Below are 21023 nucleotides of genomic sequence, written 5' to 3' on the forward strand. Positions count from 1 at the left end.
ATATTGCTGGATCCAGGGACGGCTTCTTGAGGAGAGGCCTCACCACCGCCTCTTTCAGGGCAGCGGGGAAGTGACCCTCACTCAACGAAGCATTAATGACGCCCTGGAGCCAGCCTCGTGTAACCTCCCGGGAAGCCGGTACCAACCAGGAGGGACACGGGTCCAGTAAACATGTGGCCGCACTAAGTCTCCCCAAAATCCTGTCCACATCATCGGGAGTCACAGCATCAAACTCCTCCCAGATAACATTCTCAAGACTGTTCCTCGTCACCCTGCCCTGATCTACCCAGTCAGAGTCCAGATCCCCCCGGATCTGAGTGATTTTGTCATACAGGTATTGTCCGAAATCCTCCGCCCTGCCTTCTAAGGGATCCTCCCGCACTCCCAGATGGAGCAGGGCACTGGTCACCCTAAACAGGGCAGCCGGACGATTCCCTGATGATGCAATAGAAGCGGAAAAGTAGTTAGACTTTGCCGTCTTTATCGCCACTAGGTAGGCCTTAATATGCGACCTTACCAGTGTTCGATCAGATTCAGCGAGACTGGCCCTCCAACCGCTCTCCAGGCGTCTTTTCCGGCGCTTCATTTCCCTCAGCTCCTCAGTAAACCAAGGAGCCGCACAGGATCGGCATCGGGTCAGAGGCCGCAAAGGCACAACTCGGTCCAAGGCCCCACCAGCCGCCCGGTCCCAGGTGGCTACCAGGTCCTCGGCCGAGTCATGTGCTAGATCCTCAGGAAATGGCCCAAGCTCCGTCTGGAACCTATCAGGATCCATCAGGCACCTGGGGCGGACCCATCTAATTGGGTCCGCCTCCCTGCGGCGAGGGGTCGCGGTTCGAAGATCTAGGCGAAGGAGTGAGTGGTCAGTCCATGACAAGGGTTCCATGTCTATATCCCCTATAACAAGACCACTCAACCTCTGGCCAGAGACAAAAATCAGATCCAGAGTGTGACCTCCCCTGTGAGTAGGGCCATGAACTAACTGGGTCAGGTCCATGGCCGTCATGGAAGCCATGAACTCCCGAGCCACCTCAGACGTTTCACCAACGGATGGCAAGTTGAAATCACCCATGACTAAAAGCCTGGGTGTATCTACTGCCACCGTGGCTATCACGTCGAGTAGCTCAGGTAGGGCTGTTGCCACGCGGCAGGGAGCCAGGTACGTAAGCAACAAGCCCATCTGAACCCCACGGCCCCACCTCACAAGGAGGGACTCACATCTGGCTATCTGAGGCACAGTTGTCTCCCTCGGACCCAGATCCTCGTTAATAATAACCGCCACCACCACCCCGCCCCTCCCCTGGGCCCTCAGCTGATGGAATGCTCTGAAGCCTGGTGGGCACATTTCAACCAGAGGGACGCCACCCTCTGGGCCCAACCAGGTCTCCGTAATACCCGCCAGGTCCGCTCCTCCCTCTTGTATAAGATCGTGAATGAGGGGGGCCTTATTGACCACGGACCTGGCATTGCACAGCATCAGCCGAAGGCCCAGCTCCTGAGTATCTAAGCCACCTAGTATCCATCTACCCCCATCAATAACAAAAATCTTCATTAAAAAAAAACACAACAACAACCACCCGAGTGACTTTATATTTGTATTCCATATAGTGTCTGTAGAGGTGTCTTTTATCCAAATTATTAATTCCAACCACCATCTGCATGCCCCAATCCCATAACCAACCATCTGCATGCCCCAATCCCATAACACTCTTGCCTTGTGGCTCAGCATAAATGTAGTATATTTATCAAAGAATCCAAAAAAAGATAGTTCCAATCCATTCAATTTAAGGCCCTTTTCACATCCCAAAAGTACAGCACTGCAGAGATCTGTCACTCTCCTCAGGATAATATAAACCAATACTTTGATTATCTTTTCATATATTCAATCATCTCTTAAATAACTGGCATTACACTGTTGTTTAGTTTAAAAGTTTTTGTTTTTGTGAGACCTGCTTCTTCTTTTCTTGACTTTTTGTGGGTTGGATCTCCATCCTGATTTCATTTCTGTAATTTGTATATCAACTATTTGGTTTTCATGCTGATCTATAACTTGATCTTGTTGGTTTTGCTTTTGTGGTTTAAATCTCCATTCTGGTTCTGTGAGTTTTATATCAACTGATTGATTTCCGTGCTGGTCTGTAACTTGGTAAGTCATCACTTTAGAATCCAGAGCCGCCTCTCTTGTATTTATAAATGATCCAGCTGAGATCTCTAAAGAAAAATCCGAAAGCGGCTCATCTACAAGAACCTCTGTAACTTGTTGTTTTTCCATTACTTCCACCTCCTTTTGCTTATCTTGAATTTCTATCTCTTGTTGGTTTTGCTTTTGGAGAACCTTGTATAAAATTCTTCCGCTTTTTCAACAGTATTTAGCTGATATCTTTCTCCTTGATATCTCAATATTATACCAACTGGAACGTCCCACCTAAATAAAATATTTTGTTTCTTTAGCTCAGTCACCAAAACTCCAAATTTCTTTCTATCTTTTAGAATCTTAGGCGGCAACTCTTTATATATCCAGATCTTTCTTCCGTACAGTTGTAGAGTAGAATTGAAAGATTTTTGCACAATATCATTTCTTATTTCTTTATCTGTAAAATAAATCACCACATCTCTAGGCAATTGCCTTTGCTTTGCAATCCAAGAATTTACTCTATAAGCCTTGTTGATCTTGCAAGATACCTCCTCAGGATGAACCTTTAAAATCCCGGCCAGAACTTGAGCAGATATTTTTCTTAAATCATCTCTATTATTTTCCTGTAACCCTCTCATTCTGACCGCAAATTCTGTGAGCCTGTATTGCATCATTGTAATTTCTTTTTCAATTCCTTGCTTTATATCTTCTGCATTGTAAGTCTCATGACCAGCTTCCTTTTTAAACTTTACTTCTAAACTTTTGTCTTGAATATTTATCAAATCATTTTCAATTATTTGTATTTTATTGTCCAAAGTATAAATCTTGTTATCAACTTCCTCCATTTTAGACTCTAATAACTTGATATTTGTATCCATCTTTATAACAATTTCTGAAAAAGCATTAGTCACTGTTACAATCTTTCGTTGCAAATTATCATACTTTAGTTGTATCATTTCTTTAATTTCTTGCCTAAATTTTTCAAGTTTCTGGTTCACAGTCTCGTGATATCTAGCCATTTCCTCCTGGAGAAATTCTTTTAAATTAAAGCCATTCTGCTGAGTCTGTAAGCTCAGAGCTTGTTCACATAATTGCAAATGGGGGAACACCCCCCCCCACTGCTTGTTTGTCAGGCTTTATTAGTTTTAATGCCATCCTGCCACACAAACTCTTTTTTAAGAAAACTTTTCCCCAAACAAGATCAAGTACAAATCTCCAAGAAAAAAGGAACTTAAAATAGATATTTTTCTTCCAGATTCTAACCAGCACTATTTATTCCGCTACTTTGTAGCTTGTTACGGAAAGACTCTCACTTTCGGCTTTCTTCTACTTCCCAAGCCTCAGCAGTCGCCATTTTAAAGTTTTTTTTCTCCTTCACTCTAAAATGCTTGTAAAATCATTAAGGATACTTGCGATTTAGGGTCCCAAGTCCAAGTCTCATCTTTTTTAATTAATCCATCTGTTAGTTTCATTGATTGATCCGGTTCCAGCGCCTAGCTCTGCAAAAAGGCAGAGTTCTCCCGAAGCCTGGAGCAGCGGCGAGCCGGAATAGGGAGCCACAACCTGCTCGTCCCCAAGAGTTAAAAAAAAACTCTGGGGACTTCGCAGAGGGCTCTACCTGCCCTCGCCTGCTTTGACTCACATTTCGATCAGGAAATGGAGTTTTTCGAGCCGCCTTTCAGGTGTAAAGGCGGCTCTTTACAGGCATCGGGGATGGCGGTCTCAAAGGACCATCTGGCGGCAGTGGAAGCCAGACCGGAAGCCCCTTATCTGCTTGTGTCTTATAAGACCGTGCTGCCTTGTCTAACGCCCTCTTGACATTCTCCCAGGTTTCTCTTAGCATTGCCATCCATTCGGTCAAGGTAACTGAGGAAGGAGGCTCCCTCGGGTACTCTGGCATGGGGACGAAATCGATGCCGCTCACTATCTTAAATGGGCTTAGTCCTGTACTACTGTGGACAGCATTGTTATATGCGACCTCAGCAAATGATAAGAGGTCCACCCAGTTTGATTGTTGGTAGTCCTCGTAGCACCTCAGATACTGCTCTATCACGGCATTCAATCTCTCCGCCCCCCCCATTGGTACTCGGGTGAAACACTGAGCTGAGGCCTTGGGATGATCCTATGGATCGAAGGAATTCCCTCCAGAACTTCGCTGTAAACTGGACCCCTCGATCAGAGATGATTCTTCTGGGTACTCGGTGCAGGCGGTAGATGTGTTTTACGAACAGTTTGGCCAATTGGCGGGCTGAGGGTAGTCCGCTGCAGGATATGAAATGTGCCTGTTTGGAGAACAAGTCTATTACAGTCCAGATCACTGTGCTTCCGCTGCTCCTCGGCAGTTCGACTATGAAGTCCATAGCAATCTCCTCCCATGGCCTTGACAGTTCAGCTACTGGCTGCAGCAGCCCCGGGGGCCTTCCTGGTCGGGTTTTCATCGTGGCACAGATGGTACAACTTTTTACATAGCTGTCCACGTCTTTTCTCATGTGGGGCCACCAAAACTGTCTCCGAGCTAAGTGCAGAGTCTTCAGGAAGCCAAAATGTCCCGCTGGTTTGACATCGTGACTTCTCTTGAGGATTAAGATGTGCAAGGTGTCTGGGACATAAAGTTTCGTCCCTCTCCATGCTAGGCCATCTCTCTTTGTCAAGAGATGTTGATTGTCTCGGAACCAGGGGTCCGCCAACATTTCTGCCTTGAGCCTCGTCGTTAGGTCACTCGCGGGTTGGCCCTGCTGGTCTCGGTGCTGCCATCTGGTGGTTATTTGGCCCACTCCTTGGGCAGAAGGGATAATGGGATTCACTATCTGCTCATGTTTACTGTTGTATTGAGGCATTCGGGAGAGGGCATCGGCCAGAAAGTTCTTTTCCCCTGGGATGTGCTTCAGCTCGAAGTTGAAACGATTGAAGTATTGGGCCCACCGGACTTGCCTGGGCGATAACTTCCGTGGGTTCTTGAGGGCCTCTAGGTTTTTGTGGTCAGTGCAGACCTTGAATGGTGTCTGGTCTCCTTCTAGCAGGTGTCGCCAGGTTAACAGCGCCCATCTCACCGCGAACGCTTCCTTCTCCCATGCCGCTCATCGTCTTTCTGTGTCGGTGAGTTTGCGGGATGTGTAGGCACAAGGTTGCAGGTCCCCCTGGCTGTTTTTTTGGAGTAGGACTGCCCCTACTGCTACATCGCTGGCATCTGCTTGGATGACGAAGGGTTGTTCGGGGTCAGGATGCTTCAAGACCGGTTCTTTTGCAAACATTTGTTTTAGTGTCTCGAATGCCTGTTGGCAGGCCGAGTTCCATTGTAGAGGCTGTCCCAGGTGGGGTTTCGTTGTCGGACTTCCTGTCTTTAGGAGGTCCATCAGAGGTTTGGCAATTCTTGCAAAGGAGGGGATGAATTGCCTGTAGAAATTCGCGAAACCCAGGAAGCTTTGTAGTTGCCTGCGGGTGGGCGGGGGTTGCCAGTCTAGGACTGATTGTACTTTAGCCGGGTCCATCTCTATACCCTCGTTTGACACTTGGTAACCTAAATAGTCCAGACGCGATTGGTGGAACTCGCATTTTGACAGTTTGACATAGAGGTTCGCTTTCAGCAGTTTTTCCAGCACTTTGCGTACGAGGGGTATGTGTTCGACTATGGTCTCCGTATAAATGAGAATGTCATCTAGGTAGACGAGGACCCCTTTGTACAGGTGGTCATGCAGAACTTCGTTTATCAATTGCATGAACACGGCTGGGGCTCCCTGTAGCCCAAATGGCATCACCTTGAATTGGTAACTTCCCAGGGGGCAGTTGAACGCTGTCTTCCACTCGTCTCCTTCCCTGATGCTCATTCGGTAGTAGGCTTCGCGGAGGTCTAGTTTGGTGAAAATCTTCCCCTTGGCCAGGTGGGCTAGCATGTCCTTCATGAGGGGGAGGGGGTATAAGTTGTGTACGCAGACTGCATTGAAGTCCCGAAAGTCAACTACCAGATGCATAGAGCCATCTTTCTTCTCTTTGAAGAGGACCGGTGCTGCGACCCGCGGTTTGACTGGCTCGATGAAACCCCTTCGTAGGTTTTTGTCTATGTAGTTCCGCATCTCTTGCATTTCACGGGGCGTCATGGCATACAATTTAGGTTTAGGAAGTTTCGCCCCAGGGATGATTTCGATGGCACAGTCGGAATCGCAGTGGGGAGGTAGGACGTCGCACTCGGTCTCGCTAAATACCTGTGCTAGGTCTTGGTAGTCTTTTGGGATCTGCTCTGTTTCATGGGTGCTGTTGGATGTGGGCCCCAGCTGCTTCGTGGTGCCCTCCGGGAGGGGCCCTTGCGTCGGTGCCATTTTCTTTTGTTCAGCCGGGAGACATTGGGGCCCGAGTGTGTGGGGTGTTTGTTCTGGTTGGAACAGCAGAGGTTGGGGCCCTTTGGCTATCCTCAATCTGCGGGTACCCTCTTGCCACCAGATAACTGGACCCCACTTGTCTAGCCAGGAAAGTCCCAGTATGACTGGATCGGCCATCTTGGGGGCTATTATGAACCGTATCGTCTCCCAGTGATCCCCTAGTTCTAGCTTCACTGGTTCGGTCAGGTGTGTGGTGCAAGTTCCGCCTACTAGGGTCCCATCAACTTGCTCAAATCGAATTGGGTGGTTGAGCTTCTTAGCTCGGATCCCCAATTTTAGGACTGTGGGTAGATTAATCAGGCACCTAATGCAGCCCGAGTCTATCAGGGCTTGGAAAGTCTCTTGGGTACCTGTCTTTGGGGCTGTTAGGCGTATGGGGAAAAGGAAAGGGTGGATGGGTCCACTCACCATTGGGTCGTCCTCACCCTCGTCCTCGCTGTCATACGAGTCGGGGAATTGGTCTCCATCATCCGGGATTCCCTTTGTCTCGGTCAGGTGGGCGAAGACCTCTGTGCCGGGGAGGAGACTTCGTGGCGCATCAGTGGCTCGCTTGGGGACCCGTTTCTCGTCATGCCTTTGGCTGAGGGTTTGGCCTCGGGCCCGGGGTTCCACAGGCTGCTGCTAGATGGCCTATTCCTCCACATCTGTAGCATCTCATTGGGCTCCATGGAACGAAAGGCCTTTGGGTAGGCCGTGGTGCCATGGTTCCTCGTCTGGTTTGTGGCCTCGGGTCCGATTGGTATCTCTCCCTGGCCTCTGGTTGCTTTAGCATGTCGTTGGCGCGCAGTCCCCTTTCAACTTGCATTGCCACGCGGAACCATTCAGAGAGTCGGTTCGGGATGTCCCGATAAGCGGTCACTTGAGCGATCCGCTTATCTAGGCTCGTTCTGAAAAAATACACTAGCAGTCGCTCAGGTAGGGGAGGCAAGGTGCCCACAACTCTTTGGAATTCACGAATGTGTTCCTTGATGGGCTTCCCTCTCTGGACTAGGCTTCTGAGTTTGTCTTCCACATATGGGTCCTCCCCTACTTCCTCATACCTCACCCACAGTAGTTGCAAGAAATCATTTGCGTCTTGCAGTTGGGGGGCTCTATTCTTGTAGAGGGCTGATGACCAAGTCTTTGCTTCTCCCTCCAGCCCTTCTGAAATGGCATTGACCAGGGCTCTGGGGAATGGGTAAAGGTGCCCATAGCTCTCGATATAGACCTCAGCTGCGTCGAGGAACTGCGCCACTTGGTCTGGATCCCCATCAAATTTCCCTCTGAACCGAGGTGGCTCTGCCCTCGGTGGGCCATCCTCCCATGGCTGGGCTCTGTGTGCCTGTCTGGGGTATTGTTGGGCTTCTTCTTCATCTCTCATTCGGGGGCGGGGGGGTGATGCCTTGCATAGGCTGGTATGTTTGCTGGGCAGAGGAGGAACCCATGGATGCAAACTGGGACTTTCCTTCCATCTGGTGTGGGAGGGGGAAGGGTTAGGCCCCCTTCTATGGTGACTTAGTTCAATAGGGTCAGCTGGCCTCCTTCTATCTTTGGGCCTGCAGGATGGACCGTCTTCCAGGCTGACAGCACGTTCAAAATTTTGCTTTAACTCCTCCATGGGGCTTTCCAGTGGCAGGGTTGAAATTTCTTTCTGTCTGGCCTTCTGCCAATCCCATAACCAATCCACCCTTCCCAGTTCACTCAGGGGCTTCCCCTTACCTTTAGCGTCTGGAAAGGGGAATTCAGCTTCTGCAGATTTTGGCAAAGTCCACCAAGGTTCATCATGCACAGCTCCTGCAGGAAGCTTAGTGCAACGCCGCAGATGGGAGAAGAATGCAGATAAGGACTCCAGACGCCGTTGCAGAGAAACTCCCACGGATGCTTGCCTTTTGCTGTTTTGAAGCACGCAAGCTATCATCGGGACTGCTGCTGGACCTTTTTCCTCCCACAAGCTTCAAGCAATGTTTGCTGTTTGAACTGTTTTTACTTCAGGTGACTTTTAGCTGTGAAGTTTGTGCTGCCCCCACTTGGATTGCCTTGATGATGTATCGACACCGAAGCTGCTTACCTTCATGCTGGCTTTATTCTCTTGTGAACTGTTTCGGTATTGTGGAGAGGGATCTAGGGAGATAGCCTTGCTTCACATACCCAGATAAGACTTTGTTTTTAACGTGCTTTCTTAAAGACATAGTGCTTTTTAAATGTTTTAAAGTAAATTATATTTTTACACAAGACACCTCTGTCAGAATTATTTCAGTCTCAGTGTGTTTACTCATGAGCTGGTTCACGGTCCGGGGTACCCCTCACCCCCATTTCATAACACTCCAGGGGGTTTTCTTCCCTCTCTAGTCTCGGTTTTCTGGTGCGAATGTGAAAAAACCCCGTTTTCCAGTTAACACATGGGTTCCATCTATGGAGCCAGGGCAGTCCAAGTATGAGGGGTCGTTCCATGCCAGGGGCCACAATAAACCTGAGGGTCTCTACGTGATCCCCCAATTGCATTTCAATGGGTTCGGTCACAAAGCTGGCTGGGCCCCCTCCTGCAATCGATCAACTGACAGAACGCAATGGGCCTTTTTAACATTTTTAGCCTCAGGCCCATTTTCTCCATCATTTGCGGGCTGATTATGCACCTGGTGCACCCAGAGTCTAATAGGGCTAACATCTGCACATGTGCCCCTGTGGACGGCACCCTTATTTCTATGGGGATGAGCATGGGGCCCTCAGTGTGACTCACCAGATCATCAGAGTCGGAGTCGGAGTCTGTCCCACTGTCATCCGCGGTGGTCAGAGTTCCCAACCCATCCTGGTTTTGGGGAATGAACTTCTCCTTTCAGGGCGGTTTCATGAGCTTTTGCGGGTGCTTTATCAGCCTTCTTTGGTCCCGAGCCGGTAGATTTTGGCACTGGTTTGGAGAAACATTCGGCGTCCCGATGGCCTTCCTTTCCACATTTGAAACACGTGAAGGGCTTCAATTTTGGTTTGAATTGCACTCTCCCCGCGCCCGCCTTTGGGGCTCCTTTGCGGTAGAAGGGGGATGACGGGTCCCCTGCACGGCCTCCTCGGAGTCGGCTTCGGGCCAGCTCGATTTCCACATCCTCAGCTACTACGTACCAACTCTGCAAGTCTTCGGGGACCCCCCGTGCTCTACAGTCTTTGTATACGTCTTCATTCAGTCTGTCCTTGAAACTCTCCAGTAGGGCTGCTTCTGACCACCCTGTCATGTAGGGTTCCAGTTCGTGAAATTCTTGGGTGTATTCTGCCACCGATCTCCGGCCCTGCTGGATACCCTTCATTCTGAGTCTCGCTTTCCGCTCGGCTAGGTGGTCTTCAAACCGCCTCCTAAGAGCCCCCATGAACAGGTTGTAATTCCTCAGCAAGGGAGAGTTATTATTGTGGAGGACCACCATCCATTCAGCTGCTACTCCCTCTAAGACATTCGTGACACATCTCACTCGTGCCGCATCTGATAAGTAATCCTCCCCCCAGTCCTGCATGATGTGGTTCCACACTTGGGTCAAGAAAAGCCCCAAGGTCTTCGGGTTCCCATCATATTTTCCGGTTAGGGGGGGAATTTTTGGCTTTTTGCGCCTGCGGGGTGGGGCCTGTAAGGCTGGGGGTCCCTGGGCTGCTGCATCCCTCGCTTGAGCCCCAGAAGCCTGATGTTTCTTCCCCAGCTTCCTCTTCCTTTCCCCCACAGGCTGTCTCTTCTGGATCCAGTCTGGGGTAGTCTCCCTTCCCCACAGGGAATACATAAGACTCAATGTTTTTTCCGGCTTTCCTTGGCATCGGGGAGGAGTTTCATCGCCTGAGCAATCATGAGGCTCTCCTTTTGCTCTTGCAGCCACACTGCCTCTCCCTTACGAGGTCTGGAGCTGCTTACTCCTTGGGGGGTCCTCCCCAAGTCCGGCAACCTTCCTACTCCCCTCGACCATCTAGCTTCCTCTGGCTCCTCTCTCAGCTGAATTTTTTCCATCCATTCTGCAGCTTCCTTCTCCGCTTGAAGTGAAATTATAGTAGAGCCAGAAGCTCCCATCTGATCTCCTTCACTCTCTTGGTCAGACATATCTTGGGTTCAGCCCCCTCGGTGTTTATCCGGGATGGCTGGAGGTGAGATTCTGCTTAATGTCAGGTGTGCTTCCTTCAAAGTCCAGGAAAGAATGACCCAAACTCCATTGTTTATAGAGAAAGGTACTTTTACTAGAAAATGAAGTGAATGCAACCAAAGGAAAGCAGAATCTAAGGCAATGCGCGCGAAAATTGCATATAGAAAGCATCTCCTCCCACTGTCCACCATAAATCATCCAATCCAAAGGTCTCCCAGCGGTCAGGTGGAAGCACATGTCTGGCAGCGTCATCAATCAGGAATGCCACGACCGTTGGCCCGATGGCAGCTTCAAAGATACAGTCTGGTGTCTTAACTATCGGTTTCGTTTCCTCCAGCACGCTTCCCCCCCATGCTATCTAGCTCTCCCCCCTCCCGTTACTATGGCAGCCAAAGCAGTAAAGGCGGAGGCTGACACTCAACATCTTTTTTGTATTCTGGTGATCATAACTGGATGTAGTATTCCGTGTGGAATACTAGACAGGCCACAGGAAAATTCAGTATTCTCCAGAGGCAAAATTCAGAGCAAAGAAATGGACTTGCTCTGCTCCTCGAAGCTAAATGGATTGCTTTTCTATTTATTTCCAGGCCGTGCAGCTTTTCTCGATCCAGACATGCAGAAAGTGCTCAGAAATCTGGGAGACAGGATCCTAAGACTTGAAGGAGGTGTGCTGCTTGCTTTTCCTATTCTAGAATTATGGAGACCAAAACTGTAATACAAATACCTGCTACCAGGAGTAGCTTTCATGAGAGGCAAAAAATATTTTTTGAAAAGGGATGGTGAGATAGGCTTCATTTCCTCTAAAATCTTGCATTTATCTGGACTCTCCATTGCTTTTTGAGAAGGAAGCTTTGCATGTATATTTTCAAACGTAAAAATAAGAGAAATATTCATTTTCCTATTTGGAAATCAGAGGTGTAACCATTTTCCAAATCAAATTAAATAATTAAAGTTCTAGCATATTCAAAAATATCTGAATAAATGTTTGGAGATTGAGTGTTCTGGGAAGCTTTTTGATTGGACTGTCCTGTTTTTTGTTTTAAACCCTTGTCATGGTCTGACCATTCTCTCCTTCAATTTGACCTTCAAACCTCTACACCCCGCCTCAGTGTGGCAGAACCGACTAGGTGGTTCCCCCTCAGACGCCTGATGGATCATGATAGGTTCCAGACGGAGCTTGGGCCATTCCCTGAGGCTCTGGCTCACGACCCGGCTGAAGACCTGGTGGCCGCCTGGGATAGGGCAGCCACTGGAGCTTTGGACCGTGTCGTGCCTTTGCGGCCTCTGACCTGCCGCCGATCTCACTTAGCTCCCTGGTTCTCCGAGGAGCTGAGGGAGATGAAGTGCCGGAAAAGACGCCTAGAGAGCAGTTGGAGGACTAGCCTTTCCGAATCCGACTGAACACTGGTAAGGTCTCATATTAAGACCTACCTAGTGGCGATAAAAATGGCAAAGTTTAATTATTTTTCCGTGCTTATCGTGTCTGCAGATAACCGCCCAGTCGCCCTGTTCAGAATGACCTGCTCCTTGCTCCATCCGGGAGCGCGGGAAGACCCCTTGGAGGGCAGGGCTGAGGATCTTGTGCAGTGTCTGCATGACAAAGTCGCTCAAATTCGGGAAGGCCTGGACTCTGACTGGGTAGATACAGGTGGGGTGACGGAGACAGGTCTTGAGAGCATTATCTGGGAGGAATTTGTCCCAGTGACCCCTGAAGACATGGACAGGATTCTGGGTAGACTTAGCGCGGCCACATATTTATTGGACCTGTGTCCCTCCTGGTTGGTGCTGGCTTCCCGGTTACACGAGGCTGGCTCCAAGGGGTTGTTAACGCTTCTTTGAGAGAGGGCTACTTTCCCACCGCCTTGAAAGAGGCGGTGGTGAGGCCTCTCCTCAAGAAGCCCTCCTTGGACCCAGCTGTTTTAGCAAATTATCATCCAGTCTCCAACCTTCGCTTTGTGGCGAAGGTTGTTGAGAGTGTGGTGGCGCGACAGTTCCCCCAATACCTGGATGAAGCAGTCTATTTCGATCCGTTCCAGTCAGGCTTCAGGCCTAGGCACAGCATGGAAACGGCATTGGTCGCATTGGTTGATGATCTCTGGAGGGCTCGGGACAGGGGCTGTTCATCTGTCCTGGTCCTGTTAGATCTCTCAGCGGCTTTTGATACCATCGACTACGGTATCATGCTGCACCGGTTGGAGGGGTTGGGGTGGGGGGCACCGTGTTGCGGTGGTTCTCCTCCTTCCTCTCTGACTGGTCGCAGTTTGTGTTGACGGGGGGGCCTGAGGTCGACCCCGAGGTGCTTTGTATGTGGGGTGCCACAGGGGTCGGTCCTCTTGCCCCTTCTGTTCAACATTTATGTGAAGCCGCTGGGTGAGATCATCCGTGGTTTCAGGGTGAAGTACCATCAGTACTCTGACACTCAGCTGTAAATCTCCACCCCGGACCACCCCAATGATGCCCTTGATGTGATGTCCCATTGTCTGGAGGCTGTACAGCCCCCACTGAGAGGGCTCGCAACTTGCATGTCCTCCTGGATGCACGGCTGTCTTTAGAAGAGCATGTGACGGCTGTGGCCAGGGGGCTTTTTATCAGGTTCGCCTGATTCGCCAGTTGCGTCCCTTTCTGGATCGGGACTCCTTACGCATGGTCACTCATGCCCTCGTCACTTCCCGCCTGGACTACTGCAATGCTCTCTACATGGGGCTCCCCTTGAATAGCACCCGGAGGCTCCAACTGGTCCAGAATGCGGCCGCGCGGGTGATTATGGGAGCGTCATGGCACTCCCATGTAACACCTCTCCTGCGTGAGCTGCACTGTCTCCCGGTGGTCCTCCGGGTGCGATTCAAGGTGTTAGTGACCACCTTTAGAGCGCTCCATGGCTTAGGGCCTGGATATTTACAGGACTGCCTTCTGCCACTAAGAGCCTCCCACCGGGAGGGGCTCCTCTGGGTGCCGTTGGCCAAACAATGCCGACTGGTGGCCCCCAGGGGGAGAGCTTTCTCTGTGGGAGCACCTGCCCTCTGGAACGAGCTCCCCCCAGAGATACGGACGATTCCAGACATACGTACTTTCCGTCGGGTCCTCAAAACCTTTTTATTTCATCAAGTCGGGCTGGCCTAATCTCTCCAATTGTGTATTTTAATTTGGATTTTTAATGGGGGATTTTAACTGTCGGGCCAAATTGATTAATTCATTTTTAAACTGTTTTTATATTTTGTATTTGATATTTTTTACTTCTGGCTGTTCACAGCCCTGAGTCCTTCGGGAGAAGGGCGGTATATAAATTTAAAAATTAAATTAATTAAATTAATTAAATTAATTAAATTAAATTAAATTAAATTAAATTAAATTAAATTAAATTAAATTAAATTAAATTAAATTAAATTAAATTAAATTAAATTAAATTAAATTAAATTAAATTAATTAAATTAAATAATTAAATTAAACCATGTTCATTTTGATAATTTTGATCTTAAATTTTCTATGGTAAACTTTCAAAAGAGCAGCATGGTGGCCTAAAGGTGGAGCTCTCTCCTGATAATCAGGAGGCTGTGATTTCAATCCTAGGTAGCGGCAGATATTTTTCTCTCTGGACACAAAGAGAAAATATCTGCTGCGAACTCCGCATAGGCGTCAGGAAGGGTATCTGGCCAGTAAACTCCGAAACATTTCAATCTGAATTTTCATTTAGAGAGATATTTTTGATTACTACGGAAATGGAACAGATTTATAGAGGGACATCTGAGAGAGTAGCATGGATTAATTCAAATGTATTTAGTTTATGCAATGCATAGTCATGGTGTGGCTGTTGCAAAAACAAATGATAATTTGCACTTAGGAATTGCCAAATAGTAGGACAAAATGTATAATCATGCTTTTTCTTCTCTTTTGCAGTTCTAGCCTTGAGGGGACTGATAAATAAGGTGGAGGACAAAATATTTACTACCAATGGGAAGACAGTTGGCTTTGATGCAATAATCCAAGCATGTCAACTTTCAGGGGGTTCCATTGCAAAACCCATGAATGAAAAGGAGAATGAAGCTATTTTGCAAATTGTGAAAGAACAAAATCAATACACCTACTTGGGAATTAAGGAGAGTTCAGTTCCAGGAGCCTTCGAATATTTCAATGAAACTCCTGTGAATTATACCAACTGGCGTCGATATGAGCCAAATGGAAAAGGGTCAGAAAATTGTGTTGAGATGCAAACTGATGGAAGTTGGAATGACAAAAAATGCAACCAGTATCGTCTCATTATTTGTGAATTTTAAAATTTCCTGTTTTAACATCTAAACCAAAGAAATTGTCATGGCTTCTGGGAACTATAGTCTTCTGAATATATTTGTTGTAAAGTCTTCATCAGCCTTCAGTCTTCTACAGTTCCCAATATTCTGAAGCATGAGAGTTAAATCAGTAACAAATGTGAGGATAGGGTTTTGATGATGATGTGGTAGGTACAATCAAGCATTTCCAATTTCTGAATAATTAAAAGAAATTAAAATATTGATTTATAGATGATTAGGGTTTGATTGTTCTTTTGGGTTAGAATTAATTTATCTCAAGCATGCCCATCTAAACAGCAGAGCAGTTTTTATAAGGGCATATTCAGATATTGTCAAAATTATATGTGTCTTTCCGAATTCTCCAGGAATATTCTGGTGTCTTTCAAAAACTAATGTAAATCTGGACACGAATGTCATAATTATATCTATCATATCTATCTACGCTATCTATCTGTCTGTCTGTCTATCTATCTATTCAATTTGAAAACAATACTGAGACCATTGGAGAAGTTAACCAAGAGGAAAGAATATCAATTCTGATCAATTTTACAAGGGGTGATGTTAGAAAGAACAAACTATTTTATCATTTAAAATAAACTGGTTAATGAGCTACAATAAAAGCATTCCAAAGGTTTCTGACTACTAATTTTCCCGAAGACTCCTTCCTCCAGTTATTCAGCTTGCTTGCTCAGAGTAGTGTGTGCCTCATCCCACTTGGGCATCTGTTATGTTTCCATTAGTCAATTAATAAGTAGCCCTTTGGGAGGCCTATGGACATTGGCTTCCTCATTAGCAATGAGATTTGTTTAGAAGTCTCTCAAAACCAAATATTAATAGACTGAGTATGAATCTAATGACAGAGGGGAGGGAAATAAGCAGACAGTACCCTGTGTTTGTATAGCACTTCTGATTCTGATAAATGTGACCATCCTAGACTAAGTCAAGTCCAAAAACACCAGGTAATTTCTAGAAGCACTCAGACACATCAGCCATCAAGAGATACATAGATATCAACATCTATAGCAGTGGTGGGTTTCAAAATTTTTTACTACTGGTTCTGTGGGTGTGGCTTGGTAGGCGTGGCAGGGGAAGGATACTGTAAAATCTCCATTCCCACCCCACTCCGGGGAAGGATACTGCAAAATCCCCATTTTCTCCCAATCAGCTGGGACTCAGGAGGCAGAAAATAAATGTGAGCGGGGCCAGTCAGAATTTTTACTACCGGTTCTCTGAACTACTCAAAATTTCTGCTACCAGTTCTCCAGAACTGGTCAAAACCTGCTGAAACCCACCTCTGATCTATAGACTATGCAAAATAGGCTATCATGCAACCCAAAAGGGAACAAAAAGGCCCCAAGCACCTCTCCACCAGCAATCAGCACTCAGATCAGCATAGATTAACTCCAAGGTTATCAGACCAACAATCAAGTAAACAAAACCCAAGCAAGGGTTTTGCCAAAGAGCGAACAGCAGCAAACAACCCAACCAAAGAATCTCTTAAGATTGCCCGCACCAATACTGACAGGGCAAGACACTAGAATGTAAACTGACAGCAAACAGTATTCCTTACTGGCACTGATGATGTTACCTAGTTGGGTAATGAAAGATCTGCAAGAAAACAAGCAAGCCCAGAAAGCACTAAGGATACAGACCCCCACATACTTCTGACTGTTTCTTTCTCATTCATTCATTCCTTAGGAGACATCATAATTCTAATAATTTCAGTATTTTGAAAGGAGAGCAGTTAACATTGATTGCCTTCAAAAACATGAGTTCGTTTGATCCAGGTTAGAATCTGAGTGGAAAAATCACCTGGAAATCCAGTTTACACTGACGAGAAAGAGACAATTTGGGGCAGTAGTTAAGATACTGGAGTAGAAATCAGAGTTCTAGTTTTCCCTTAGCCATGAAGTCATCTGGGTGATTTTGTGCCATTCCAATGGTTTGGAATTCCTCTTATTCCAAACCATTTCAAGGGTGATTATAGGAGATGAAAACATTAGATATAGCCAAATACGGTATGCTAAATATTCCAAAAAATCTGATAACCCTTTATAAGGAATGGATTCAGTGCAATTTAATCATTATCGGACTTATCTCTTAATGCAGAGATGGGTTTCAGCAGGTTCTGACCAGTTCTGGAGAATTGGTATTGGAAATTTTGAGTAATTCCAAGAACCGGTAGTAAAAATTCTGACTGGCCCCGCCCCCATCTATTCTCTGCCTCCCAAGTCCCAGCTGATTGGGAGGAAATGGGGATTTTGCAGTAACCTTCCCTTGGATTGGGGAGGGAATGGAGATTTTACAGTATCCTTCCCCTGGAGTGAGGTGGGAATGGAGATTTTACCGTATCCTTCCCTTGCCATGCCCACTAAGCCACGGCCACCAAGCCATGCCATGCCATGCCCACCAAGCCATACCCACAGAACCGGTAGTAAAAATTTTTTAAACCCACCACTGTATTAATGGTACCAAGAAGAGAGTAAAAGAACAAAAAATCCTTTTCAAACCAGGATCAAGAATGACTGAAAATGAATCTCGTAAAAAGAATATGAATAAATATATTTTTTAAAAATGATACTTTCTGATGACCCCTTCAATAGAGCTTGATTAGTACACAAACAGGGTAGGGGCACACTCTTAAATACACAGTCTGAACATCTTACAGAAAAACTAACACTGTGTAAAGTTAATTACTGGTTGTTCCTGTAATATTTAAACAATCACCCAATATTTGTTGAGAGAAATCATTTCCAGGGCAATGAGCATCAAGGAGGTGAAAGCATTTAAAGAGAGTTTGGGGAGCTGTCCAGCTATTGCCTTGCACGAAAGGAAGAAATTATAAAGTGTTATTTGTAAAAGATTTAATTCCACATCATAGAGTCCAAGCTTTTGTTTACAAAGCTGTTTGAAGGTGAAAAGGTCTAAGAGTGGAGAATTCACTTATAATAAATGGTTTCCCACTGACTGAAGTCCTTTAAATGATTAGACTTCAAATAGGATTCCAGTGTTTCAACTATTGTCTCAACTATGTTAGAAGCCAAGTTGGGGCCACTTTGGGTGATGCTGGTACTAAATATCTTCTTTTTTAATAAGTGACAATGAAAAAATATATATCCAGAAATATTTCAAGAATGTCTATGATTTCTCTGACCTTATAATTGCAACAGGCTTCCATTTCTTCTGCTGCCCTCAACCATGCCACAGAAGGCTTTTTCTTCTTCATCATCATCATCTGCTCACATACAGAGACCAATTTTGTCTCTCCCAGATGGATGTTTCACACTATGCTCCTAGCTTCTGTGAAGGCTCCCTTGGGCATTCACAGCTGTCTTGCTTCAGCCGAAGAGGCTGCTGCTGCATAGGATCTCAGAAATTAGGATGATGTGACATAAAGAGATTCCTACAGAACTATACCCAGTCCATTTATCATATCCATGCGGACTTCCATTATCACCCATTTGCTGAATTATATCTGGAAATCATTTGTTTACCTATGACTCAAAGTTAAGATTGCCGTATCTGGACTATCAAAATGCAAGTGATCTATAGATGGCAGCAATAAGGTTAAGGACTCCTTGCTGACATCTGGTGGTCATCCAATTTTTTTGCATCCCAGATATGGTAGAAGCTGGAATGGCAATAAAGTGCATCTTACTGATTGGAATTAGAATATAATAGAGCTGGAAGGAACCTTGGGGGTCTCTAGTCCAACCCCCTGCTCGTCTTAAAAATTTCCAGTGATGGAGCACCCACAACTTCTGGAGGCAAGCTGTTGCACTGACTAATTGTTTTCACTGTTAGGAAGTTTCTCCTTAATTCCAGGTTGCTTCTCTCCTTGGCTAGTTTCCATCCATTGCTTCTTGCATTGCCTTCTGGTACTATGGAGAATAATTTGACTCCCCTCTTCTTTGTGGCAGCCCCTCAAATGTTAGAACACTGCTATCAAGTCCCCCTTAGTCCTTTTTTTCTCTAGACTAGTCAAACCCAAATCCTGCAACCGTTCTTCAAATGTTTTAGTCTCCAGGCCTTTAATCATCTTAGTTGCTCTTTTCTGCACTTTGTGCAAAGTCTCAACAAGGAGAGGAGGGAAGGGGAGCAGAGAGGGGGGAGCAGAGAGGAGCAGAGGGGAAGGGGGAGGGGAGGGGAGAAGAGAAGAGACTGAGGTTCTTTTTTTTTAAATTTGATTTATATGCCGCCCTTTTCCGGAGACTCAGGGCGGCTTACAATGCGTTAAGCAATACCCTTCATACTTTTGTATATTTTATACAAAGTCAGCTTATTGCCCCCACAGTCTGGGTCCTCATTTTACCTACCTTTGAAAGGATGGAAGGCTGAGTCAACCTTGAGCCTGGTGAGATTTGAACTTGCAGTAATTACAGGCAGCTGATGTTAATAACAGTGCTTTAGTCTGCTGCTTTAGTCTGCTACGCCACCAGGGACAGCAGACTTGTAATCCTCTCTTTATAATTCTTCAATTTCCATAGATAGAAATTCTCATGAACATATTTGATATTGTGTTTGAGTTCACCTAATATTAAAGTGTGTTTTATTCCCAAAGGAAGTAATTCTCATTATCATGACAGATAACAATACCCTATGGATACCTTAAAAATTTACTCCACTTCATTTCATCAAAGTGATCTGATTTTACTGACCTTTGCAAAATAATGTTATTTTTCAGGTCATAAATTTATCTCCTAGGATAAAAGAGGTTTACAACTATGTATAACTTGAAAAAAGGAACCCTTTGGATAAAAAACAGTTTTGGTAAGGAAACCTGATGAGAAGTACCTATTCAAATGTAATTATATGGAGCTTTTTCTTTAATAAAAATGATTTTAGTATACAAATGGCACTGGATTTATACATGAAAATTGTCACTGAAAGAAATAGGTAATCTCTTCTAAATGGATATTTATGAACAACTGCATTATGAATGTTACGTGATATTTCTTAAGTGGATTTCAAAAGATGTTTCTGGTCCAAAAATTGATTGATCAGAGCTTACTACTAAAGACCATATCAGTTGTGGGCATCACAATTTTCAGTAAAAACCAGAGAAGGTGGAATAGATGCTGAGAATGTTAAAAAGTATGGTCAAAGGGACTAGACCCTAAACCCAGCAAAGAGAAGCTGAGGATGTTATCTATGTTTAGCCTTGAGAAAGATAACTGAGAGGAGATATAATAGCATTTTTGATTACTTGCCTAAAGACCTGTACCCTACTTACTTTCCAGAGATGGAATCGTGATTTTAAAACATTGGAAAGAAAATTCTGTTGGAATCTTATGAAAAATATCCTAACAGAAAAAAAATAGTTTAACAGTGATACCTAGGAACAAAAAGACGAGTAATGTTACACATGTTGTGACAATGTCTTTATATGAATCACTGGGACTGTACTATTTGTGCAAGTTAGTAATCTGTGTTATTTCCATAATTATTCATGAAATTTAATATATCATTATGGCTTCTATCAGGGCAGAATCCCCTTTGGTGGAAGTTTTTGAGTGGAGGCTAACTAAGCAACTGTTTGGGGTGCTTTGTTTTGACACCCTGAGCAAAAGTTGGTATTTGTCACCTTATAGGACCCTTCCAACTGTTGGATTCTAGGATTGCATAACTAATTTTGTGTAGTAATTCTTTCTTTCTGTGGATTGTTTTTTTATGTCTTCAATTTGGAACAGGACATCCTCCTCATGGTATATGTTCCAAGTCAACCACGTCAGATTTCTAATCGTGTTTTTGTTCCCTCTGTCTGTGTACATACTGTTACTATGTGGACAGATAATGTACACAAAGAATGTGCGTTTTTTTGTCAGATTTCTAGAGAAGAGTTTGTAGCTCTTTGTTTGGATAGGCATCAGAAATTATGAGGCATATATCCTTTATATATCCTTTATATGTAAAGAAACTTTATATGTGCAAACAGTTTCCAACAGAAAGATTTTTTCTCTCTCCATTGGTCTATTGTATTGTCCAAGAACATGGATTTTTTAAAAATATACTGTGTATATCTTATTTCTGAAAGACAATCGGTATTGACAGACGACTATTCTAGCTTTGCTAAATCTTTTTCCGTAACAGAACAGCTATGTAAATAAAACAGAGGGGACAGGTAGAGAATGAAGACAAGATAACAATT

The 21023-nt window shown here is 45.5% G+C and overlaps 1 protein-coding gene across 1 annotated transcript in view; it reads left to right on the forward strand.

The window, feature by feature from the left end:
- Positions 1-15100, forward strand: part of LOC117675756 (pulmonary surfactant-associated protein A-like) — a 44718-nt gene extending 29618 nt beyond the window's left edge. Inside the window, exons 3-4 of the mRNA XM_034434721.3 lie at positions 11180-11257; positions 14487-15100. Of these exons, the coding sequence (XP_034290612.2) occupies positions 11180-11257; positions 14487-14863 (455 nt within the window). The 3' untranslated portion in view covers positions 14864-15100. The remainder of the gene's footprint in view (positions 1-11179; positions 11258-14486) is intronic.
- The last annotated feature ends 5923 nt before the right edge of the window (positions 15101-21023 follow it).

Source organism: Pantherophis guttatus, chromosome 6, assembly GCF_059756535.1.
Source record: "Pantherophis guttatus breed Tessera chromosome 6, ASM5975653v1, whole genome shotgun sequence".
In the NCBI taxonomy this organism is placed as follows: Eukaryota; Metazoa; Chordata; class Lepidosauria; order Squamata; family Colubridae; genus Pantherophis; species Pantherophis guttatus.